General features: G+C 39.7%; 1 protein-coding gene across 2 annotated transcripts in view; it reads right to left on the bottom strand.

Annotated features, from left to right (window-relative positions):
• Positions 1-27,500, bottom strand: part of cacna2d2a (calcium voltage-gated channel auxiliary subunit alpha2delta 2a) — a 168,277-nt gene that overhangs the window by 18,197 nt on the left and 122,580 nt on the right. For both annotated transcript variants that reach the window (XM_089009935.1, XM_089009936.1), the window contains exons 9-18: positions 15,260-15,310; positions 13,812-13,911; positions 12,305-12,466; positions 10,212-10,322; positions 9,164-9,242; positions 6,259-6,308; positions 3,147-3,236; positions 2,979-3,047; positions 390-464; positions 1-13 (exon numbers count right to left, since the gene is read on the bottom strand). The exon at positions 1-13 is cut by the window's left edge and continues 62 nt beyond it. In XM_089009935.1, coding sequence (XP_088866061.1) covers positions 1-13; positions 390-464; positions 2,979-3,047; positions 3,147-3,236; positions 6,259-6,308; positions 9,164-9,242; positions 10,212-10,322; positions 12,305-12,466; positions 13,812-13,911; positions 15,260-15,310 — 800 coding nt within the window. The remainder of the gene's footprint in view (positions 14-389; positions 465-2,978; positions 3,048-3,146; positions 3,237-6,258; positions 6,309-9,163; positions 9,243-10,211; positions 10,323-12,304; positions 12,467-13,811; positions 13,912-15,259; positions 15,311-27,500) is intronic.

The raw sequence follows: 27,500 nt of genomic DNA on the forward strand, positions 1-27,500 counted from the left end.
CGTTGGCGCCAAGCTGCATGACAACAATATGTGGGAGGTGATGACATCATCAATGTGCAAACACACATGGTATGTTACTAAGTAAAGGATAGAGATAATGCATATTCTGGATGAGCTTTCCAGACAAATTTAAAATGAATTGTAACTTTTTCAAGGTAAAATTTCATTTCATATTTCAGTGTTTAGATTGTTTTGAGTTCAACTTGCTGTACTATGGCCATGTTCTATGTTGTGTTTTACTTAATACAGCAAGCTGAGCAAAAAGTATTAAACAATGGACAGTAGGGTATTCCCAAATTTCAACAAGATCAAATGGAGTTGACAGTGCCATTTTAGCCTCAACCCTTTAAATTTTTAGACTAAAGTGTTTGTGTGTCCATCATGCTCACTCGGTATGTGGGTGTCTTCTTTTTGATCTCGTTGATTGCGATGTCCACGCCCATGACTCCAAGGATGAGCTGGTTCTATTTAGGAGGAGAACACATTCAGTATTACACTTAGCCTGAAGAAGCTCTTCTTAGTTGTCACTATGGGCCATGATCTGATTAGCACCTACTTTAGCTCTTTATCATTTCTATCTATTCGGCTGCGTTACGCCCCGGTGATAAGCTCAAAGTAAATACTGAGCTTAAGGATGCTGAAAGACGGATTCCAAGTGCCGTCTAGTCTAGGGCGATAACAGTGACTGCACAACGTTGTTTGCAATTCCACATACAACCTCTTGAAGACGCTGTTGGACTTAAGCACCACAGCGTTCAAGCGATCAATGTCAACATGCAACTAAGGCTTTGTTATATTTAATACATACCCTAAAATCTCTCTCTCTCTCTCTCTCTCTCTCTCTCTCTCTCTCTCTCTCTCTCTCTCTCTCCATCCATCCATCCACCCATAAAATATTATATATATATATATATATATATATATATATATATATATATATATATATATATATATATATATATATATATATATAATTATATTATATATATTATTTGTTATTTAGTTTTTTTTTGTTGTTCTTTTGACTTCAAGACGGCGCCGCGAGAGCGGCTGCCTTTCCAGCAGCTCATGTATTTCTTTTTTTCATTCGTTTCATCACTTTGCTGCTGTGAAATGTAAATTTCTCCACGGTGAAACTAATAAAGGCAAATCCAATCCAATATATATATATATAATACATATATATATGTATTTTTGTGGTTTTTTTTTGCTTCAAGATGGCGCCACGAGAATGGCTGCCTTTCCAGCAGCTCCTGTATTTTGTTTTCCTACTTCTTTCTTTTCTTCTACTTTTCTTCCTTTCATAACTGTGCTGCTGTGAAATGTAAATTTCTCCACTGCGAGACGAATAAAGGTACATCCAATCCAATATACAGTGGGACCTTGGCTTACAAATTTAATTGGTTCCCAGACAGAGTGTGTAAGGCGAAGTGTGTATCCCAAAAATTAATTTCCAATAGGAAACCATTAAATGAGAATAATCTGTTCCCAGGTCCCCATAAAACATAATTTTCTACTTTCTAACTTTGTAAGCCTTAAAACTACACAAAATATACCTTATTTTATGTATAATAAATGTGATATCGTATTATGATTAAATAAATAAACTGTAATGTACAATAAAGTCATTTTATTTACCTTTGTGATGGTCGTTAATGGCTTGATGGAATGGAGTGTCCGGTTTCCTCAGCATTAAACACTTGATGAGGAACATGGGCTTCTTTCACCATCTTCAGGAATGATCCCTTGTAGGTGCTTTCTCTGTGATAATTGTACCTAGTTCATCAATTGTGATCTGTTTAGCTGGGTTGATAGCTTTTTGTATCAAGTGTAAAGATGACTTTTGCGGGTGATTTGTGCAGCCTGATTGATGGGATATTTAACTTTCGACTCTACACTCTGCTTTTGAACAATCAACGTTGAAATGGGTCCAAATTTCACTGCTTTCTATCCATTTTCTCACCATTTTACTTGATGTTTTCAATTTTTTTTTTTTTTTGTTTCAAGCTCTGTCCTCTCTCTTTCGTGTGTGTGTGTGTTTTCTCACTCTCTGTCTGCCTGTCTCTTTAATGTTTAACCCCCCCCCCACACACACACACTGCTGGGTTCTTGACCAATCACGTGGCTTTAACCGAAGACTGGGGTCGGGGAATAGAGGACAAAAAAAGTCAACTGCCATTTCCTTGTTTGGAGAACGGGCTCGTTCACGAACGACACATCACTCATTGTGGCAGCTCCGTGTGTATTCCGAAAAATAGTTAGTGTGCCAAGGTAATATTTTCATAAATGTAAGGTTCGTAAACTGAAAAGTTCAGAAGCCAAGAGGCTCGTAAACCGATGTCCCACTGTACATATCTACATCTATATCTATATCTATATCTATATCTATATCTATATCTATATCTATATCTATATCTATATATGACAGAGAGACAGAGAGAGAGAGATAGAGAGACAGACAGGCATGGAGAAAGAGACAGGGAGGGAGGGAGAGAGTGAGACACAGAGAGAGAGAGAGCCATATAGAGAGAGACAGACAGACAGGGAGGGAGAGAGTGAGACAGATACAGAAAGAGAGAGACAGACCGACACAGGCAGACAGACAGACAGACAGAGAGAGACTGAGAGAGACAGACAGACAGCCAGACAGTGAGGGAGGGAGAGAGACTGAGAGAGACAGACAGACAGGACGGCAGGCATGGAGAGAAAAAAAACAGAGAGACAGACAGACAGGGAGAGAGTGAGAGAGACAGACAGAGAGAGACAGGCAGGCAGGCACACAGACAGACAGAGAGACAGAGAGACGGACAGACAGAGAGAGCAAGCAGTTAGGTAGGAAAGCAGTAGCGTATAATGGAGGCAGGTAAGGGAAGGAAATGAAGTAGCGAGGAAAGAGGCTCAAGAAGTAGTAATGAAGGAAGGAAAGAACACAGGAAGAAGATCCAATATACAGTAAACGTCATCTCACGTAGTTGTACCTGTGCACTCGTTCTGTCAGCAGTGAGGTTGAAGACCGGCATGGTCCCCGTGATGACTAGGCCCAAACCCTACAGGAGACAAAAATGCAGCAAAAAACAAAAACCACCACCACCATCAACGGCGTCATTAACTCAGTGGAAATGTGTCTCTCTGGGCTTTGCCCTCACCAAAGCATCCTGGTAGACGTTGGTCCACTGCACCTGCTTGGCCTTGGACCCAGCCAGCACCATAGGTCGTCCAAGGACATCCAGATACTCCTGAAACCACACCATAAATACACAGCAACAGTAAAACACACACGCTATAGTTTTATAGATCACAGCTTGCGTTGAAACAAGAAGGCCTTGAAATATCTGTGAAACCAGAAGATCTTCTCAGTCGGTGGCCACATAAAGCAGGAGGTCATCGGCAACGGAAAAAAAAAAGCCTCAGCGAGACACTCAAGGCTACAGTTCATCATCATGAAGGAGCTGTTAAAATCACATTAAGAGCCGTCAAAAGGCATGACGTGCAACCAGGGCCATTTTCCCCCTGGGGCTCTTTTGCCAATGCTGCCATTGTGACAAAAGTCTCACGGCAATTGTGGATTGAGGTGAAGTGTTCAAAATAAAACCACAGAACCTTTCCCAAGAGTTGAAATATAACCCACAAGTTTTATTATTTCTTAAAATGTGATTAGATTATTTTTGCTTCTTCACAGTATTTAGTTTTTGTTTTTAAATTCCTGTTTTTATGGGTTTTCAGCACCTGGGGTTGCAAATTATGACCAAAAAGTAATAATAATACAATAATAATACATTTCATTTATAAGCGCCTTTCAAAACTCTCAAGGTCAAACATCACAAAGGTAAATAAAACAAATTCATGATACAGTATAGTTTATTTTTTTAATTACAATACAATAGCACATTTATTATACATAAAATAAGGTATATTTTGCGTAGTTTTAAGGCTTATTTAGTAGACAATTATGTTTTATGGGGAACTGGGAATGGATTATTCTCATTTTTAATGGTTTGTTAGAGGAAATAAATGTTTCAAAGATGAACGTTTCACCTTACACACACTTTCTGGGAACCAATTAAGTTCGTAAGATGAGGTATCACTGTGTAACAATACTCACAGTCATACATTGCCGAAGGTCTTAACCATATTATAGTCCTAAGTATAGTTTTGGTGCGTACCAAAACAGTATTTGTAGTTTTGGGGCATATCAAAACTACATTGTAAATTGAGAAAAAAAAACATTATTAAAATCACTACCCCCCTCACCCTAACTGTAAAATGAATGTGAAGGAAAAATAATACATAGATTTTGACCTTTAAATATATAACCTTGAAGTACACATGTGGGGGCCGGCGACCAATCACACGTCCGTGTCGGCATCAAGCTCCTGACTGTTTTCTTTCATAGGCGGAACCTCGAGACGCGGACGGGCATAATCTATTCTATTATTAGCTCGATAAAAGTCTGGTTAAACGTGCCACGGGGAGATATTCCATCAGGACAGTGACAGCCAGACCTTTTCATGGCATATAGGTTGAAATTTTACGCCTGGCTAGAACAACCTAGGGCGCATAAAAACGGTAGCGAGCGCAAATTTGTGACGCAAAGGAGCCAGAGCCGTATAAAGTCACAGCAGCCCTGCTTGGTGATTAGAGGCCATTATCTCCATAATTGCTTTCATCATGCCAGGACGTCTCGTCGAGCAAAGATGGCAAGAATTCGGCCTTTTTACAAAGAGGATCACGCTCACATTTGATCGGCACTTTCAAAGAGGTATTGATGGACACTCATAACCCACAAAAAAAATACGTTTTTCCATTGTTAACTCATTCACTGCCAGACAATGCAAAAATGAGTCCACTCCAGTGCCAGGGTTTTCAATTCCAGGACCCACAGAATATTGAGTTTTAGGACTACATAAACATTCAATACAGCGTTAGGATCCTTAGACTCTCTTCTTTCATCAGAAAAAAAAAATACAGTGATACCTCAGTTTACGAACTTAATTGGTTCCCAGAAAGTGTGTGTAAGGCAAAAAGTTTGTGTGCCAAACATTTATTTCCCATAAGAAACAATTAAAAATGAGAATAATCCGTTCCCAGGTCCCCATAAAACATAATAGTCTCCTAAATAAGCCTTAAAACTAGACAAAATATACATTATTTTTTTGTATATGTATAATAAATGTGCTATAAAACAAACCACATCTGCAACCAAAGAAGGGGGTGAAGAAAACTAGTCCGCCAGCCACCATGGCACTGTGTGGTTTGGTTCGTCTGCAAAAAACTAGTTTGTATGCCAAGATTAAATTCTTGCGAATTTAATGTTTGTAAGGCAAAAAGTTCGTGAGCTAAAGCGTTCGTAAGCGGAGGTATCACTGTAGTTAAAATACAATGCAACACATACATATCGGTTTATATCGCGCTTTAACAACAGCTGAAGCTGGAACTAAGCGCTAATATGTAAAAAAAGGAAAATACTGCCTCCTTGTGGAAAAGAAAAAAAAACATTGCCAGATACCATGGTCAGCGCTTTATTGGCACCCAAGCATGAAAAAACAAAACACGAACAAATTGGGGAATGGCGCTCTATGTCATATTTTTAATTCCCGAATAAATTTGTGAATGTCAGTGAGTGACTTAATGGTGACCAGAAGCTCACAAAGTAGTATTTCATACCCCAGGAATTTTCATGAATGTATGTTTAAAATACACGCTATCCAAAAGCACTTTTGTGGTGCCTCTAGTTTGCGCCACTAAATACTTTTAGTCTGATTGGATCCTATTTGGGTGAATTTAAGTGCGCAGCGGAGAATTTGTCAACAAATGGCATCTGCGATTCCAAGAAGAAGATTAATCTTTGAGCTTTTTGTCTGTGCTAACAGTTTCTGACTCATGTGGCTCTGAAGGGACAGAGACAAAGTTGTGCGTGCGTGCTTGTGTGTTAAATTCGAGAGCCGCAATGAACTTCTCCACAGGGCCTCCGCCAGCTCGTCATCCCTCAAGCAAGAGAGAGGGAACCCACCGTGTGTGTGAGGGCGATGAAAGAAAACATTTTCATGAAAGAGAAGTCACATCTTTCAATAAGCCATGTGAAACACCGTAACTTTCCTTGTCAAGTCACCCACTTGAAAAGACTTAATGTTCTAAAGCACCCGAGGCGTATTGCCGTAGCGTAAGCATTGAGGGAACAACGAAGGAAATGAACCCATTCAAAAGTCATTTTCAGGAATTCTGTTTTACAAAGCCATGTTGTAATCTTGTACATCTCACCTGGGTGTTGATTCGGATGGCTCCGATCGATGGGATTTCAAAGTAGTAACCTGAAAATAAAACAGGATGTATTATTCACACCTCAGGCTCAAGTTACTGAATCGGGAACTGATCAGAAAACAATTGTAGCCTACAAATGTCAATTTTAAAACTATAATAATAATAATAATAATAATAATAATAATACATTTCATTTATAAGCGCCTTTCAAAACTCTCAAGGTCACTTTACAGTCACAGGATAAGTTTTTCTGTGGGAGAGAAGCAGCAGCCACACACGCCAGCATTCATTCAACCCGGAAGTAACTGAAATAGATAGAAAGTTAGCAAGCTAATAAATAGCTAGCTAGCTATCCAGCTATATAGCTAATCGATAGCCAGCTAGATAGCCAGCCAGGTAGCTAGCCAGACAGTTAGCTAGACACCCGGCCAGATAGCTAGATAGCTAGATGAATAAAAATAAGTGGAGACAGGATAAAGTCAAAATGGCTCTCAGCGACTTGCTATATTTTTGTAACCAGCCTTGTTAGCAAGTGCTAACGTCGTTTACATTCGAAAAAACAAAAAGAGAAGACATTTCGCTTCATATCCAAGAGGCTTTGTCAGTGAACTAAAATTTTGCTGGTAGGAACAATTAAGATTGTAAAGAGCAATACATTGGGGAGACTAAACAAATTCTCAAAAAAAGACTTTATCAACATCGCAGGGATAATACTAGTCGGCCTCAATCTGCAGCACTTATGCACCTAAAAGCTAGCAACCACTCATTTGACGACAGTGAGGTTGACATCTTAGCGAAAGAAAATAGATGATTTGAAAGGGGAGTAAAATAAGCTATTTTTATAAAACAGCAAAACCCTTCACTAAATCGCCATGGTGGTGTGAGGTTTAATTTGGATCATGCTTACAACAGACTTCTTAGATCGTTACCACATAGGCTTAGTCATGCTGATGAGGTGATTCCAGAGTGAATGGGGCAATCAGGCCAGTCGTAGACAATCATCAGTCAGGACAATAGAAGTAATCAGTGTAGGCTCAGGGAATAGTCCTCTGCTCCCTCCAAACTTAGGGCAGGGACCTACCATAGCAGAGGTCTGGCATCGCCACTCCGGGACAGTAGGGAAATATATATATAGGGCCAGAGCTACCAGCAAAATTTTAGTTCGCTGACGAAGCCTCTTGGATAAGAAGCGAAACATCTGACACCTTCAAAGAAGTACAGATGACGGCTGAAGAAACCTTTTCATCGATTAAACCCAGTTTACTGTTTATTTCATGTGATATTACAATTTTTCTGAGACTCTGATGTTGTGGTTTTTATAAACTGTAAGCTATAATAATCACAATTCAAACAAATAAAAGCAAGAAATATCTTGCAATGCATGTTATGATCCTAAATAATATATTCACTTTACCTTTTAAGTTGAATTTTTGAAATGATGAAGTCCCGAGGACATGGGGAAGACACGTTCTATAAGAGACGTGTATCGACGCTATTGTTTTACCTCAGCGGCAAGCTTCGGAGGTGAAAAGCAAAGCAGTCATAATCCTTGGCACTCAGCTCAGTTTGACACGGAGATGACGAGCTAATCACCGCACAGGCAGATGCCGCTCCTGCTAATTAATAACGTCTGACGAGATATGTCTGAAGTTTTTCCGAGACCTCATAAAGGAGCTTTCAGATTGAGCGGAGACAAATAAGACATGTCTAAAGGAGAACATTTAAAAATAACTGAGCTGGAAGGAGAGAAAGTCGACTTTGTGGCACTTTTCATTTCCCGATTTATTCATTACTGAACAGTAAGAAGCTACTAACTAGAGTTGAACCTTAGCTGTTATTCAAAATTGTTGATGGGCAACACATTTATGATCAATTCACACTACGCAGAAGCAAAGTAAATTGCTACTTTGCGATAAAACTGTTAACAGGGGTCACCAACATCGTATACTTCTTTTCCTTTTGGCTTTTAGCTTCAAGGGGTCGCCTGGGTACTAAATCGGTATCCATTTGCATTAATCAGTACCGAAGAACCTTACTATTAACAATAATAATAATAATAATAATAATAATAATAATAATAATAATAATACATTTCATTTCATTTATAAGCACCTTTCAAAACTCTCAAGGTCACTTTACAGTCACAGGATAAGTTTTTCTGTGATATACTGTATTTTCCGGTGTATAAGGCGTATCCAAATGCATCAAATGTAAATTTCTCCACTGTGAGACTAATAAAGGCATATCCAATCCAATCCAATCCAATCCAATCCAATCCAATTCACTTCAAAAGATGACCCTGCACCTTATACGCAGGTGCGCCTGATATGTGAGGTCATATTGAGCAAGAAAAGGTCTCACAACTACTGTCTGACTCCATTTCCGCCTGTAAAAGTTGGACCTAACCCCAGTCTCTACTGAAGCGCCTTATAGATATTTAGAGATTATTTTTTGATCACTTTTTTCATTCATTGAAGGTGCGTCTTATACTTTGGCACATCTTTATCGGGAAAAAGTTGGAAAATACACCATTCATTGGGGGTGCGCCTTATACACCGGAAAATACGGTATATACATATATTGGATTGGATTGGATTTGCCTTTATTAGTCTCACAGTGGAGAAATTTACATTTCACAGCAGCAAAATGATGAAAGGAATGAAAGGATGATTATATATTAGCAAGATAATGTCAAAGGAACAGTGTATGTCTCCCAACATGATGACAACTAATATTAATACACATGATTATATCAATACAGCAGAATTGTAGCTTTTTGGGGGGGACACACACACATTCAAAGACACCCCATATACAAACAAATAATAGTTAACGTTAACCTCTAGAGGTAGAGCCAAATCCTATATTCAGTACAACATTCAATCGACAATGACCCCATATTTACCTTTGTTGGCACAAGCGATCCACTGCAGCGGGGTGACATCATAATTATGCTGACCCACCGAGAAGGTGAACACACGCACCTGGGGGGGATGGGGAGATGAAGCCGTTGAAAATAAACGCAGACAAAATTAAAAACTGCGAAGTAAAGGTATTTTAATAAAGCGGTCAGATAACAATGCTAGAATATTATTACTACATACTGGCCTTTACAAAAGCAATAATACTCACTTTGGGGTGCGACTGTCAAAATGCTTCAAAACAAAATGGAATACTTTCTGATCAATTTCAGCCATGGGTCCTTCATAGTGTGTCCTGCCATGCCTGATATCATATGCCTACCCAATTTCATATTGTTTAATTTAATTTCTTTGGAAATTTTAATTTTTTGACTATGTCATGTGTGGTACACATCGAAATACATCCATTTTCACCAGGGAACAAATGCTCGGAATTATTTATTTATTTATTTTCAGGCAATTTTGAGGTGCCCTCAAGAAGCGTAATAACCACAATAAACAGTGATTCCAAGAGGTGTTTTTACTCAGGCCTCAAATATGTGCAGAAAGAAAAACGTGAATCCATCACACCTCATTGGAAGGCGTTACTTTTGCTGTCATGTAACACAAACACACAAATGCGACGCGTACGATTAGATTAGCCCACTCGACGCAACTTGCACAGCTGCCTCGCAAAGAATCACGATGTGTTTGTCGGAATACAGATTATTCCCTGCATGACAGTAGCTGTCAGCGAACAAGTGGATGGTAATCGATAGCGGGATAAACGTGAGATGGGGGAAGGCCCGGAACACAGCCGCCGACTATTGGCTGTATTTTTTGTTATTTTTTCAAAGGCTTTTGGTGACAAAGTGGCTAATTAGTTAGCGGGTCAAGGCTGTTAACACCGGCGCCGTTAACAAAAGAGACGAGCAACGACAAACACAAACAACAAAGACGCAGAAATAATCGACTGGTGTGCTGATGGCACAAGGTCAGCGCATACACACGAGGTGTTCACGGTCACGTTTGATTCCTTTTTGGGGGACTGACCGTTTTGTTGGGCCAGTTATACTTCTCGAAGATTTCTTGCGCCCGATCCTCCCCTCCGTCTGTAAACATCATGATCATTTTATTGCAGTTGGCCCGTGGAGCACTGCTTTCCTGTGACAAAAAAAAAGAAAGAAATGCAAAGGTACAAGTGAGCAGTTAAGGCACAACTATAGGGACGATGTTTCATAACATTACAGTGATATCTTAGCTAACGAACTTAATTGGTTCCCAGAAAGTGTGTGTCAGTCAAAAAGTGTGTATTCCAAACATTCATTTCCCATAGGAAACCATTAAAATGAGAGTAATCCGTTCCCAGGTCCCCATAAAACATAATTTTCAACTAAATAAGCCTTAAAGGACAACCGACACCATTTTTTTGTTTCCTAACCAACATCAGAAAAACGTTTTATAGCATCTAAAATACCCAAAACACGGAGGCTGATATTTTTTAGTCAAATGCAAAACACCAATAAAAGTGACTTAAAGTGTGCTAAAACTGCAAAAAAATTAAGCTGCAAATTGGGCATTTTCATAAAGTCCCGCCCCCTTGTTCGTAACATCACGCCAAGAAATCTTGCCTTGCTCGAGAATCAAAACAATGGCTTCAGATTCGGAGAAGATGCTTTCTTGTTACTCATCGAGTTATGAATATGATTCAAATAGTTCTGAAGAGGAAAGCATACATGTTTACAATCGATTGAAGAAGTCCTTCCGTATCAATTCGAGCCGTCAGGACTCCAAAGTAGCGCCCAGAAAATGCAGAAGATGGCGCCCAAGCTCCGTTGTGTCTTGGTGCAACACACAACACCATCGCGTTATTTATGTGTTTTCCTTCTAATTTCACCATCTATATATATTCTCGCGATTTAGCGAAAAGTTTGTTAGCTAAAGCGTTCGTAAGCCGAGGTATCAATGTATTACATTTTTTAGTACCCTCTTTGTAAGCACTGTATTTCATTTTATTTTTTCTCAACATTGATTTTAGTCGCAGCCAGTCTTGTGCCGGTTCGGCATCTGGCGCTGACACCCCTGCCAGCCATCTGACAAGGCCCTAATAATGATAAATAATATCGCCACAATTACATATTTGATAGGGCTTCTGCCACCAGTCATAAGAGCAACGATGCTGTCGACAGTCATTAAAAAGGGCCTTTTTATTTCTTGCATTTAAACTGTGTGTGTGTGTGTGTGTCTGGTGTGAGCGCGTGTTTGAGGCGATCACACTTGGCAGTGTGCCACCAAGCCAGTAGAGGAGCAGAAAGAGAAGCTGATCTCTGCTTGACTGTGCTCATCAATCATCCCATCAGAGCTCATTAGTGTGTCAGCCTGCTGGAATGCATGGCAACATACAGGTTTGGAGGAGAAAGGGTGGGGAGGGAGTTTGGGAGAGGGGGGTGCGGGGGAGTTCGGGAGGCGGGGGAGATGGCACCTGTGTGTCCGGCATGTGTGGACAGCGGGTTTTATTTTAATTTTCTACTTCTTTCATTCCTGTCCTCTTACTTTCATTGCTGCGAAATGAAAAATTCTCCAATGCGAGACTAATAAAGGCCAATCCAATCAGATCTATATTATCATATTTTTCATGCTAAATGCACACTGGGTATAGTAAATTAACAATATCTCATTATATAATCTGTCATGACTATACTTTTCCTTTGCACTAGTTGTGTTAACGCCCCTCTCTAAATCTGTTTTAGACGTTGATTTCTTAAGACATAACGTGGATGAATATTGTTCGCCGAACTACACATTTTCCTTAAAGGGTTCTCAATAAGGAAAAGCGATTCAACTGCTGTTAAGTGCAAAGCTGGATCTATTCTGCGAGACAGAAAGCGGTAGGCCACCCCATAAAATCATCACCTCTTTTCTTTTACACCTCCACTAGAGTGCTGATGAAATTAATAAAATAATACCAACATGATATGTAATTGCTTCCTTGACCGACTTTCCAAAAATTGAGGAGGTGGCCGTTTCATAGTTCCATTATTTTTTTGTTTGTGGCCCTAAAATGAAAAAAGTTCGGCCACCCCTGGTTTATATAGTAACATGATTTTGGAAAATAAATATTTTTATCCAACCCATGTCAAACTTACATTGAGAAGCTGCTCGAAGGCAAAGGTGAAGCCGGATTTATAGTCGGTGGTTCCCTTGGCTTGCATGTGCATGACTGCTTCCTTAAAGATTTTCTTGTTGCGCACGTTGGCTTGGACCAAAGTCCTGAAGCACGGCACCACAGCATCGGCTTCATCATTAAACTGCAAGAGGAAGACACAAATACAAAACCAAATTAGCATTTGTCTCTGCGTGTGGCAATTCAGCGACCGGCAGACTCTCAAGTTGGCAGTAATGGTTGGTAATTACAGTTTTGCAGCCAAAGAACAGGTGCACGTCAACTCGTGACAAAGCAACAAAGAGAAACCTGGCCAAGGTAATATAATATGCCCCATTTTATCCAGACAATTAGCCTTTAGTTGTATGCATCCACATTTACTTTTGTAGAGTCGATATCTCAATATCTCTGTGCTCGAATGTGCAATTCAGTCTTTTGCAAAAATAATAATAATAAATTATATATATATATATATCAAATTTATGAAAATTAAACCTAGAAATACGCACAGTTTACGATACACCTTACTCTTACGAACGTATTTGCCCTTAGGATACGTCAAATTTATAAATCAACTGTTGAAATACGCACTTTTTTCATGAATACAGTTGATAATTACTGGCTAAATTGGCCCTGTTAGGCATCAATATATAGCTCAACTGTTGCAAACATTTTGGGGGGAAGTGACTCGATAATTATCGCTAAAATTTTCAGGGAATCAAAAGAAACTTTTTCAAACAATCCAATGACTACATTTAGTATTTCAGGTAAATGAAATGTATGTCAAAACCCACCTATTTAAAATTGCATTTTCTGCATAGCTTTATTTATTGTTTTTATTTATAATTGTATTTTATGTATTATTGTATCTGTTTTTTTATGCCTGTCTGTGACTGTAAAGTGTCCTTGAGAGCTTTGAAAGGCCCTTGAAAGTAAAATGTATTATTATTATTATTATTATGATATGGTATTATGATGATGATGATGATGCGTATTTTTTTTTTTTAAGTCAAGTCACTATTCTTTAAGCCTCTCCTATTTGTGTGTGCATTTTTTTTAATAGACGGCAGGAATCAGAAGCCCTTCCGCCCCAAGATTAATATGCTCATTTTATGCAGATTTAGCATCATACAGAGGGTAAATGCAGTGGATTATGGGGGGATTACTGGCGGACGTGTCCAAACAGTCAGCAAAATGAGCCCACTCCGTGTGTGTCCTGGTATGTAGGAAAAATACAAATACAGTATACATCCTATATGTTAGTCTTGATCAAAGCTCCATTTATAAGCACCGTGAAAGCCTTTCACGGCCTCGTATGGCAAAGTATTCAACCAAGACAAAGCGCAGTGGTTCCACAGGGAGCAACATAAACTCCCAGCGCAGCCTGCTTACTACTCCTTACCCGCATCATTAACACCAGCTTAATGAACACGACACATATTTTCTCCTCCTGCGTGTGTGTGTGTGTGTGTGTGTGTGTGTTGACATACTCGGGCTACGTTCACATAGTCGTCATCTGAGAGTGTGTCCAGCATCTTGATGACAGAGGTCTTCATCAGTTTGAGCGTGAGTCCGCTGACACTCCCACTCCTGCACAATAAACAAACAAACAAACAAACAAACAAACAAACAAATACATAAATAAATAATAATAATTATAATAATAATACATTTTATTTATAAGCGCCTTTCAAAACTCCCAAGGTCACTTTACAGTCACAGGATATATTTTTCTGTGGGTGAGCAGTGGCAGCCACATGCGGTAGCGTTCACTCAACCCGGAAGTTAATAGATAGAAAGCTAGCTAGCCAGCTAGTAGATAGCTAATAGATAGCCAATAGATAGCTAGCTAGATAGTTCGCTACTTAGATAGCTCTATAGCTGCTGATAGCTACTTAGAAGACTTTGAATCCCTTTTAGAAGAATTGAGGTTAAGATTGTTCGATGGATCGACATGAACAGTTAAATGTTATGAATGTGTTAAAAAGATGTTACACACATGTTGTGAGCCTTTGTACCAGTTGTGAACATGCGAAAAGATGTAATAAGCAGGGTGTAATGTAATTATGATTTAAAAAACATGTAAGCCATGCTATATTAACTGGTTCGAAATAATTTATAAATGTTATTAACATTTGTGACCAAGTTATAACCACGATAAACAGATTAGACACATTTTCAATAACACATCAACATCCAAGCATGTCATGCACAGGAACGATTGATAAAATCTGAGAACATATTTTTAAGCATGTTATATGCATGTTACAGAGTACATTTGAGCCTTTTATTACTTTGCAATATATTGCAATTGATAAATTATATGCATGTTTGCTTAACAGGTTAAGAATTTATTAGAAAAATACTTATGGACATGGGCAGTCGCGTGTGGCTGCCGCTGCTCACCCGCAGAAAAAATATCCTGTGACTGTAGTGTCCTTGAGAATTTTGAAAGGCGCTTATACATGAAATGTATTATTATTATTATTATTATTATTATTATTATTATTATAGCCAGAACATGTTTTCAATAGGATGAACAGGTTTGAAACACATTATGAACAAAATGTGGCCACTATGACCATATTAAAATCATACATGCGCATACATGCAATCAACATGGAATAATAATAATAATAATAATAATAATAATAATAATAATAATAATAATAATAATAATACATTTTATTTCTAAGCACCTTTCAAAACTCCCAAGGTCACTTTACAGGTTATAAACATGCTACAAGTGGGTTATAAACAGGTCACACATGACCTTGTACCCTGTCAAAATTGTGAAATGATTCATAATCAGTCAAGTGGAAGCTCAGGCCTCAGTTCAGCCCAAAATGGAGGCTGTGCATGGAGGCTGTGCATGGACCAACAGGTGGCACTGGCGCTCTTTGTGGCTTCTATGTGACAAGGGCAAAGAGATACTCACACATCCACGATGATGACCATGTCCTTTGGAGAGGATGCGCCTTGGATGTACCTGGACAGATGAAAAATACACAAAAGACCCAGCATTAAATGTTTTGATAATTTGGAGACAAAAGAGACAAAGGGGAAAAAAAACTAAGATGTGAAAATTCGAGTGACCACAGCGGAGGCCACTTAAGCTTGAACACAGTGAAAAAGGTTTAAGTGCTTTCAAGACATCATTGGCGGCGTTGTATGAGATATTTTTACTCAATAACCCTTACGAGGAGAGCATGAAAAGTGAAGAATCACATACATATGAATAGCCTGCAAATTACAATTGTCCATTAACTCATTCACTGCCAGACGTGCACAAAATGTGTCCACTCCAGTGACAGGGTTTTTGCGATTGTCACTCAAATTTCAAGACCCACGAATATTGAGTTTTAGGACTACATAAACATTCAAGACAGCGTTAGAAACATGAGATTCTCTTGTTTCATCAGACAAAAAAGTTAGTTCCTAAATTATATGAGTCTGGAGTTATATGAGATTGAAATGAGGGTGACTGTCCAAAATACAATACAAAACATACATATTGGTTTATATAGCGCTTTAACAGCAGTTGAAGCTGGAACAAAGCGCTAACATGGAGAAAAGGGAAATGCTGCCCCTTGTGGAAAGAAAATCCGGGAATGGCGCTCTATGTCATATTGTGGATTGAACTGAATTTGCCTTTATTAATCTCAGAAGCAAAGTTATGAGAGGAAGATGAAATGAATGAAAGTAGAAAAACAAAATACATGAGCTGCTGGAAAGACAGCCACTCTCGCGGCGCCATCTTGAAGTCAAAAGAACAAAAAATAAATAAATAAATGAAATAACAAATACGACAACACAAACCCACAGAAAAACTTACCCTGTTACTGTAACGTGACCTTGAGAATTTTGAAAGGTCGCTTATAAGTGAAATGTATTATTATTTATTATTATTATTATTATTATTATTGTCATTGTCATTCTTACAAAGACACAGAGAGTCATTCATTCTTAAGCACTTTCTGTACCCTCTTTGGTACATGAAGCAGTTCTAGATGAAAGAGCAGAGGATCAAAGCGTCTTTTTCACCAGTGGATCAGGGACGTCATGGTGGAATGTGCACGTCGATTACAAGCTAAATGTTGAAAGCCATCCATTGACGAATACATTTGTGAATGGCAGTGAATGAGTTAAGGACTAACCTTCAATTTGGTAAATTGACATAATTCCGATGAAAAGTTTCCAACTTCCAAAATGAATGTCATTTAGCAACCTAAGCACTAAGATTCGTTCACACCGAGTCACAGTGAAGATGGCTGAAATGTAAGCGTGTCGTAGAAGGGCGGCTGTCGAGACGGAGGCAGAATCCAATTATTTTCAATCATAAAGAATGCCACATCAAAGGTAGAACTTCCATAGCTCGGCATCACTGCATGGTGCAAAAAAAAAAAAAATCAGGTCTGGAACCAGAAAGCCCATCGGCATGTATGACTATTTTCTCATCATTTTAATTAACCGAAATCTTAATTTGAGAAGGAGGAGAAAGCGCGTTGAGGCATCATGTATTCATGGGCGATTTGGCTCCTTGTTGGAGGCGGCGGGGTGTAAAACGGAAACGTATGGTAAGTACGTGACCCTCGCATCCGCCGCCACAGGCTCACGGGTGGGAGGCGCCCCAATCCGGAGATAGAAGAGAGTATCAATTGGCGGAAAATAAATGAAACACCCAGCGGATTTCATTAACTTCTGCAGTCAGTTCATCTCTCATTGAGCAGAAAGGAGTTTTAATGGGAAGTCATTCTGAAAGGGCGAAAATGTTAATTATAAGGAAATTGTAATTTTAGGTCATTGTTACCTGCATCAAACGGGAAAATATCACAGCAGCCAACTGACTCTAATTTCCCACGAGTCTGAGCATTCACAGAAACTCCTTGAGCATTCATTGAACCACGAGGAGGAACATCCAAGGCCTGACATAGAACTCGACTATCATCTGTGTAAGCTCTCAGTCGTACAGGAGTGGTCCATCAATGAAAAGGTTTCTTCAGCCGTCATCTATACTTCTTTGAAGGTGTCGGACGTTTCGCTACCTATCCAAGAGGCTTCGTCAGCGAACTAAAAATTAATTTTAGTTAGCTGACGAAACCTCTTAGATAAGAAGCGAAACGTCCGACACCTGCAAAGAAGTACAGATGACGGCTGAAGAAACCTTTTCATCGAAAAACTCGACTATCATTTACTCTCAGTAGCGAGAAGTGGCCGCCAATTTACGTTGCTACTCTTGAAGTATGTCTGGCTTTGTTTCCTCTTTAAGTACAATACGAAAAGTGAAAATGCATCTCAAGTTGATTTTTTTTTTTTTAACTCATTCACTGCCAGACTATGTGCAAACGTGTCCACGCCAGTGCCAGGGTTTTTGTCATTTTCTCTCAAATTGCAAGAACCACAGAATATTGAGTTTTAGGACGACATAAACATTCAATGCAATGTAAAAAACCGTCGACTCTCTTCTTTCATCAGAAGCAAAGAGTTAATTCTGAGCTTGAAATGGGGGCGACTGTACAAAACACAATACAATACATACATATTGATTTATATCGCGCTTTAACAACAGCTGAAGCTGTAAAAAGGCACTTCTATGGACAAAAGCGCTAGCATGCACAGTTCGACATAAGAAACTATAGACTGTTTACTTTCATCAGAAAAGAGTTAAATCCTAAGTTATATGGATCTAGTTATCTGAGCTTTAAACGGGACCGGCTGTGCAAAATACAATACAATACAACACATACATATTGATTTATCTAGCGCTTTAATAACAGCTGAATCTGTAACAAAGCGCTAACATGGACAAAAGCGTTAACAAGGACAGTTCGGCATAAGAAACTACAGACCAGGAGTATCAAAGTGATTTTCTGCCGCGGGCAACATTGTACTTACGGTTTCCTCTCAAGGGTCGTTATGAATTTGGGGAAGCCATTAGAATGTTTAATGCCCTCCTTATATTACATATGGAGCGCACAACAAATTAATGAAAAACAAGATTTCAAATCTGAAGTCAAGAATAATGACTGTTATTGTGGTTTGATTTTCTTGGATGAAAAAAAAATATGTGGTGGGCCGGATTTGGCCCCCGGGCCTTGACTTTGACACCTGTGCTATAGACAGCTTACTTTTATCAGAAAAAAAATAATTCCTAGGTTATATGGATGGCTGTACAAAATACAATACATACATATTGATTTAAATAGCGCTTTAACAACAGCTAAAGCTATAACAAAGCGCTAACATGAAGAAAAAGCAAATGCTGTCCCCTCATGGAAGGGAAAAACATTGCCAGAGGTTTGACCAGCACTTTATCGGTACCCCCCGCAAGAAAAAAACAAAACCTGATATGAGAACGCAAAAGACCTTAAACAATGGTATAAAATAGATGAAGACACACGATCTCGGGCCTCCAGATGTGTTGTTTCTGCATGGATTCTGGTCAGTAATTACCTCGCAGCTTCAGCCCAGCGACACCATTCTTTCCCAGTCATTACCCAAACACCTGTGTGCCAAGGCCAGGTGACAAGCAGATGGACCTGGACCGGTACTGAACTGAACTGAACCCAACCTCTCGGCCCTAAACATCAGCCACAGGCCGTTTAGATGCCAGCAATCAGCCCGAGGTATTGCTGTCAGCTCGCTAAAAGTTACAAATCATTTAACAGGGACGGCTCAGCCATATCTGGAACGACAGTTTAATATCCGACATCTTTAATGGTTCTATTTACACCATGAGTCAGAACTTCTTTCGGAGGGGGGGCAGACACATATGAACAAACCGGACAAACCTCAGCGTTTCCCTCCCTTGTAATCAAAGTTCAGCAAAGGCCTGATGATTCTCAGATGTCTCTGAAAGCTTATCCCGACCGATTATCCTGTAGTGTGGGTGTGTTCCAAGAGATTCTACCCTCCAACATGGTCCAAAATGAAAATCTGATATAGATTAAATCTCAAATCATGAGGTTGTCCATCTTTTTTGTGAATATATTTCTTTACCAGGCAGTTTTTGGGAAGAGCCCGACTTGGCTTAATCATTTTTATCCCTGATGCAAATTTTACTGGAAGACATTTTTGTTTTTTTAATGTAGAATATTGAGGAAAAGGTTTCTTCAGCCGTCTTCTGTATTTCTTTGAAGGTGTTGGACGTTTCGCTTCTTATCCAAGAGGCTTCGTCAGCTAACTATAAATTTGCTGGTAGCTCTGGCCCTATATATATATATATCCCTACTGTCCAGAGGTGGCGGTACCAGACCTCTGCTATGATAGGTCCCTGCTCTAAGGTTGGGGGAGCAGAGGACCATTTCCTGAAGCTACACTGATTACTTCTATTGTACTGACTGATTACTTTTATTGTCCTGACTGATTATGGTCTACGACTGGCCTGACTGCCCCATTTGCTTTGGTATCACCTCATCAGCATAACTAAGCCTGTGTGATAACACTCTCAGGAGTGTGTTGTACGAACCATCCAAATGGAACTGTATAGTGCCACTTAGCAGTTTTTTTGACAACGATACTAGTGCAGCGTGTTCTACCGGAAACAAATTCCTTGTGTGTTCTACATACTTGGCAATAAAGATGATTCTGATTCTGATTCTGATTCTGAAACCTCACACCACCATGGCGATTTAGTGAAGGGTTTCGCTGTTTTATGAAAATAGCTTCTTTTACTCCCCTTTCAAAGATATAATGTTGAATATTTTCTTTAAAATAAGAAATATCATAATACTATGGAGGGCAGCCCAAAAAAAAACTAAAAATCCAGATGACAATGCAGTAAAATAACACCATATTTTCCTGTGTATAAGGTGCACCGAAAAGCCTTGATTTTCTTTAAAAAGATGACCCTGCGTGCCTTATATGTGAAGTAATATTGAGCCACAACAGGTCTCGCTACTACTACTCGCACCCAGCCTCTATTGTAGTGCCTTATAGTGTCGTTTTCTTATATTCGGAACACCTTTATATATTTAGATTTTATATCTGGAAAACTTTGTCTGTCATTTGGGTATTTGTCAATATGTCTGCTGCATGCACCATATAAATTAATGCATACATTAATTAATGTAATTTGGAGTTTTGAACACTGAAGTATTGCCTGCATGAGTTAAAAATATTTTTTTATACACTTTGAACTCACTTTGTTTGACTTTGGGTTAGGGTAACAAGATGGCTTAATATGGAACACAACAGGTTACCATGGTAACATAATCTATCCTCTACTCTATCTCATCGCTAAATCAGAATAATAATGCAGGTACATCATTCTAACATCCTGCTGCAAAACCCTCTGATCCATTCCAACTGCATTTGTATGTGCTGGGAAATTCCTCACAAAAAAAAAAACACATATTGGCATCTGCCTAACATATGATTCTATAAATGCAGGTGTAAAATTAAGATAAGAATCCTACAGTCGAATGCCGTATCATTCCGAAGGGAAGGAGATTAAAAGTGGCGGCATTCGGAGTCCCTCAACCTGATAATGTATTGAAAAATGAAAAGCATTTTACAAGCAATAAACACAGTGGCATACTCTGCCGATTGTACATTTTTTGAGGTGAGGGAGTCTCATTAGAATTCATGATTTTTTTTCCCCTTAAAGGACAACCGACACCATTTTTTTGTTTCCTAACTGACATCAGAAAAACATTTATAGCATCTAAAATACCCCAAACACGCAGGCAATTTTTTGTCAAATGAAAAACACCAATAAAAATGAGTAAAAGTGTCCCAAAACAAAATGACCCCGGAATTGCGAGTTTCAGAAGGTCCCGCCCCTTTGTTCGTGACGTCACGCCAGCACGTCATTGCCTTGCTCTAGAATCAAAACAATGGCTTCAGATTTGGAGAAGATGCTTTCTTGTTACTCATCTAGTTATGAATATGATTCAAATAGTTCTGAAGAGGAAAGCGTCAATGTTTGCAATCGATTAAAGAAGTCCTTCCCTGTCAATTTGAGGCATCTGGAATGCAAGGTAGCGTCCCAGAATATGGCCAAGATGGCGCCCAAGCTCTGTTGGAAATGGGCTGATTTGGCTGCTGGGAATTTGTGTCAACTAGACTCAAATATTAGTCTTGGTGCAACACACAACGATTCACCATCGCGTTATTTATGTGTTTTCCTTCTAATTTTGCCATCAACACGAAGTTTTCAGACCAAACAAAGTACCCAAAATACATTGTGTGTCGCTTTCTCGGTCAGGGGTGTTCCAGACGTGACGTCACGGTAGGCATGGTCAGCAACTCAAAAACAAGACTTCCTGAATATTCAGCGCAAGTCTTAAAACGTAAAATATAGCTATATGCCGTGGAATCTTTGTAAAACGCTCAGTAGAAGTCATTTGAAGTGATTTTACAAATTATTGACATAACTTGTCCGAGGGCGTCGGTTGTCCTTTAAATTATTTACTGATCAAATCAATACATTAACTGCGGCATAGGGGGTTGTCGCTGTCACGCAAAGATGGTAGAGGCCTTCACTTTCATGACAACAGCATGGCGGGATGCTCAATGCTCAATGGTTTATACGTCGCAACTGTAATAATGCTACAAGGCATGACCACTGGCATGGACACAGACTAATCGCACAGCATTGGGTGAAGAGAATTACCATAACACAAGTGAGACTACTTGCCAATAGGTGTGTGTGTATGTGTGTGTATAGGTGAATTTGTGTGCGCTCTTCCGGGTATGCGTGTTTGTGTGATTGCATGGATTTGTGCTGTGCTGATGGGCTTATTATTTCATGGACTGCTGCACTCTTGGCGCTCCCATGGATATGGCAGGCGAATAAAGATTGAATTAAGATTAAAAAAATAGTTATATTTGACCAATATCAACGTGTGGTGATTGTGCATTTCCTCTAGTCAACGAGGGAGAGAGTGATGGGGCTCAGGCGGAAGGGGTGGGTGGGGGGGTTAATATCATTGATTCGCATCCATCCACTATTGTAATACATAGTAATATGCAGCCCCAACCTTTTCCTCCTTCCCTACTCTCTTTCACAGTTGACTTGGGAGGAGCTCACAATTGACGAGTTGCTGTAAAACATTTATCAAGGGCAAAAAAAAACAATGAACCAATTATTAAGGGCCAAAAATCATAAAACCGGGTACATATTTCAGGATGACTGAATCAAATGTCATCATTTATGGTAGCATAGTGATAGCAGCAGTGAATGATTTGGCAGTGGCAGACTGTCAAGGCCTTCTCTGCTGGCCTAGAAATATCTGAATCACAAACCAACGTGAATTATATTTTGTCCATTAATCCTTATTAAATAATTCCAAATTGTCTTTCAGCTCCCTTTCATTACTTTTCACCTGTTGCGCTGCTTCCAGACGTGTGTTTTGGTATTTAAGCATTTAAACAATCACATTTCAGCCGTCATTTGGTACCAGGGTCAGAAATCTACCTGGACGCCTTCACAATCAATTATACGGGCCCCGTCGCATCAAATGTGTCGATCAAACTGTTGCTCTAACCAATCAGATTTCGGATTGGAAATCCAAAAGGGGTACGAGCACCTTCCTGAAGGCGCTGGGCAGCGTCAGAGTTGTTATGATCGCAAGCCGCTAGTGACAAGAGCATACCATACTGTATCAGTAGCGAGCCGCATAAACAAATATGTTGTGTTGATTCAATTGCAGTTTTGTCAACCTACAATGGCTGAAGGAGGAGAAGAAATGGATTTGGTTGGAGATTTACTGTTAAAGCCATTTTCAAGATGGACTTTTCAAGAAGAAATGGACATAATTATGAAAGGTCAGTAATTTAGTTCTTAGCTAATGGCACCCTCTAGTAAATCACACCACACTTTTTTTAAGTCTGGATTGATTCAGACGTAGCACTACTGAAGGCCTAGCGATGAAATTCATGGCCAACTACAGTGAGACCTCAACTTACGAACTTAATTGGTTCCCAGAGAGAGTGTGTAAGGCGAAAAGTGTGTATCTCAAAAAATATTTTCCCATAGGTAACAATTAAAATGGAAATAATCCGTTCCCGGGTTTCCATATATATTCAATATACTTTTCAACTTTTACACTGCATTGTATCATAAAGCCACTTTATTTACATTTGTGATGGTCATATATGGCTTGATGGAATGGCGTTGGAGGTCGAAGGTCAAAGGGAATTGCTGTTTAGAAAGAGAGGCGCATTACATGAGGACTGTAATGGAAGGAGAGTCACCTTCCATAAGGACTGTTGGTAACTTAACCTCTGGTGCTGTTCGGTCATGTGCTTCCGCCGAAGATCACTCCGCCAGCCGTGGTGGGTGTGTATTATGAAAATAGTGCTTATTATAAGGTTTAATTTTCATAAATTTGACATTTGTAAGACGAAAAGTTTGTAAGTTGAGGTCTCTGTACTGTATTTTGATCTGCGCAGTGCCCAGGATCAGATTAATCTCATTAAAAGAAAGCTTTTAAGTGATCTATCATATTGTAACACATTATTTATTTTCAAAATTTTAGTTTCCAGTTCTTATAAGTGTGTCACTTCACCTACTGCTTATCATGATGGTCTAAAAGACACACAGTTCACTCCATAAGATACACGCGCTCAGTCAAAGGACATCCAACTGCGTTAGCCTTTACAAAATGGCGCTGTGGATTGACACTGTCAGAGGTACTCATTTAACATGACCGTATATTTATTCTTGTCAGACTCGTGCTCTGCCCAACACAGGGTCAGCGCAGCGGCAGTTAAGAGAACAGTAAGGGACTGTAATCACACAAGTGCGGCCAGACGCGAGGTGACACTCAATCGGCATTGAAGGGTTGCCAAGCAACAAGGGAAGAGCGAGTAATCCTGAGTGAAATAATGAACACGGAAAGGAAGGGTAGCATGGTGTACAAGTGGTGAGTAATCTCAGCCTTGCAGTTTTTGGGTTCTGGGTTGGAATCTAGAGCTAGGCCTTCCTGTAAAGAGGTTACATGTTCTCTGGCCTCTTCTAAAATGACCAGATTGCAACAAAAGTTAGCCGGGAAAGACTCGAGTCTAGTCTCAGGGGTTCTTAAAGTGGGTTTGATTGAACTCTAGGGGTGAGAAAGTCTCAGGGGGTTCAGTGGATCCTCTGCCGCAGAGGTCCACCCCTCAGTCTTGTCTGCAGTTAGTGGGCACAGCCATAGAAAGAAGGGTTCGTTAAATGAGCAGATGAAACGGGTGGGGTTCGGTGCCTCCAAAAAGATTCAGAACCAATGAGTGAGTTTCTAGCAGCTAGAGGTTTTACAGCTCATCAGCGCCTTCACTAAAACAACGATCGAACATGGGTGTATGGAACCAGAGGAAGTGGAGGAAGGCGAGGGTACAGGCCGATGGCAACGTGTTTGCACACCTCCCTCACCTTGTCAGAAACATCTAACACCACTTCCTCTGACTTCAGGTGGTGTTTCCCTCCTGTCACTATGTCAAAAGTGCTGTCGGAGAACTGGACATGCTGACAGATCAATCACACACAGCGGTCTTGTTTTTTTTTCTCCCTCCCCACACCTGTTTACAGACATAATGCTTTGTTTGGATCACTGCATGTTACATTTTGTAACACGGGCGGGCTTTCTGACCGAGCTAATTACATTGGAATTGTTGACTGTCAGTGAAAACCTTGTTAGTCTGATAAGCACTTAAAGAGCACCAGCAAGGGAACTAAATGTGTGCTATTTAGTAGCAGTACCCAGCGAGTGTGTTAACCAAAGAACATCAAATTCAATACGAACGACATTTGAGCAGGTCTGCTAATGTAAGATCCTATACAGATACTGTAGCAACAGTATATTGCCATTGAATAATAAAGGCCATTTTGTTTCACACCACATTAAAAGGACAACCAACACCATTTTTTTTGTTTCCTAACTGACATCAGAAAAAACGATTTATAGCATCTAAAATACCCAAAACACGCAGGCTGATATTTTTCGTCAAATGAAAAACACCAATAAAAATGACAAAGTGTCCAAAAACTACTTCAAAATGACCTCAGAAAGTTTCAGTTTCAGAAGGTCCCGCGTCCTTGTTCGTGACGTCACGCCAAGACGTCTTGCCTTGCTCGAGAATCAAAACAATGGCTTCAGATTCGGAGAAGATCCTTTCTTGTTACTCATCCAGTTATGAATATGATTCAAATAGTTCTGAAGAGGAAAGCATAAATGTTTGCAATCGATTAAAGAAGTTATTCCATGTAATTTTGAGGCATCTGAACTGAAATGTAGCGTCCCAGAAAATGCACAAGATGGCGCCCAAGCTCCGTTGGATATGGGCTGACAATTTGTGACAATAGTCTTGGTGCAACACACAACGATTCACCATCGCGTTATTTATGTGTTTCCCTTCTAATTTCGCCACCAACACGGATCAACATGAAGTTTTCAGACCAAACAAAGTACCCAAAAATGCATTGAGTGTTGCTTTCTCTGTCAGTGACAATACCTACGTGACATCACGGTCGGTATCGTCACCAACTCAAAAACAAGACTTCCTGAATATTCAGTCTTAAAATGTAAAATATAGCTATATGTGGTAGAATCTTTGTAAAATATGCTCAGTAGAAGTCATTTGAAGTGATTTTACAAGTTATGGACACAACTTGTCCGGAGGCGTCGGTTGTCCTTTAACCCTCATGTTGTCCTCATTTTTTTGTACACACCTTTGTGTCCTTCAGGTCAAAATGACCTGTCTTCAGTGCTGTGATATGGACATTTCTCCAAAAAAATGAGAAACATTGGAAGGAGCCGCAGATGAAGAAATGGCTGGCCAGGTTGCAATGTATGCAAAGTTCTTCAGCCTTTTTTGTCATATTATTCCAAAAATTAAGAGTGAAAATACGCAAAACGGAAACGGAAACGGTCATCTAATTGTTAACCTCCACCTGGCGAGCCATCGCATGTAGAAGAATGAAAGACTAAATGAAATGAGGAAAGCAGTCTGGAATGGGCATGATGTCTTGAGTGTATATCAGGCATCTTCAACGGCTGGGTAGCATCCCATTTATTTTAGTTTTGGTGCTTACGACTGTGTTTCGAAAGAGACCATATTAGGTATTTCAGTGTTTCTGGTGAGATATCGTTTGTTCTATGCAAACGTGATGGTCTCCTGTTTGTTTGCCAGTGACACCCGCCCTGACCCCAAACAGCCACTCAAGCTGAGGCGAGGCGGAAAAGGAGGTCAGGTGCAATCAACATTGCTGTCGCAGTTGTGTCCACTTCACTTGGGCCTGTAACCAAGCAACAAGGTGGCATGCCCGCCGCAAAGTCGATCTGACAGCATCAGGTGGATTGAGCTTCGTGGACTGGAAGCGTGGACCCAGCACAGCAGTTTGCGTGGTTAACGTAAACCAGCTGAGGACCACAAGCAGAAAAGTTGTCGCTTTGAGAAGCCAAAGCTGCCAAAGCAATCTGTCTTTGTCAATGTCAATAGGAGACAATGTGTTCTCTGATTGAGATAACGATGGGCAAGGACGATATTTGGAATGAGACTCCCACGGTATAAAAGTGGTCAATCTGACAAAGGCTGCATGCCAAAATATGTTGCATAATTGTCTAAAAATTATTGTTATTGCATAATTCTCATACATTTACGCATAGAGCGAGAGTGCGAGCAAGCGTATTGTTTTTTTTTTAACCTTAACCATTTTTTGAAATCTGCAACCCACGGTGTCAAAGTCAAGGCCCGGGGGCCAGATCTGGCCCACCAAATCATTTTATTTGTGCCGTGAAAGCAAATCAATTTTGTAAATTCCATGATGCTTGCTCAAGTCCGAACGAAAATTTCAAATTGTCCCATGTAAATCACAATAACCGCTATTATTTTTTACTTTAACTCATTCGCTGCAAATTTATTCGGGAATTGAAAAGTGTGACGTGGACCGTTATTCCAGAATTTGTTAGGGTTTTGTTTTTTCTTGCTTGAGTGCCAATAAAGCGCTGGCCAGGCCTTTGGCAATGTTTTTCCGGCATTTACCCTTTGTCTATGTTAGCTCTTTGTTCCAGCTTCAGCTGTTGTTAAAGTGCTATATACCATATTTATTCGAGTATAACGCGCACACGTGTATAACGCGCACCACTAATTTTCAATTACAAATCAGTATAACATTTTGTTTCACTTTTTCTCAGCTCACACTAAGCATTGTGATAAAAATCATTTATTGACAATGTAAACACCGAATAACAATGTAA

This window comes from Hippocampus bargibanti, linkage group LG12, assembly GCF_051943395.1.
Source record: "Hippocampus bargibanti isolate YZ-2025 linkage group LG12, ASM5194339v1, whole genome shotgun sequence".
Taxonomy (NCBI): domain Eukaryota; kingdom Metazoa; phylum Chordata; class Actinopteri; order Syngnathiformes; family Syngnathidae; genus Hippocampus; species Hippocampus bargibanti.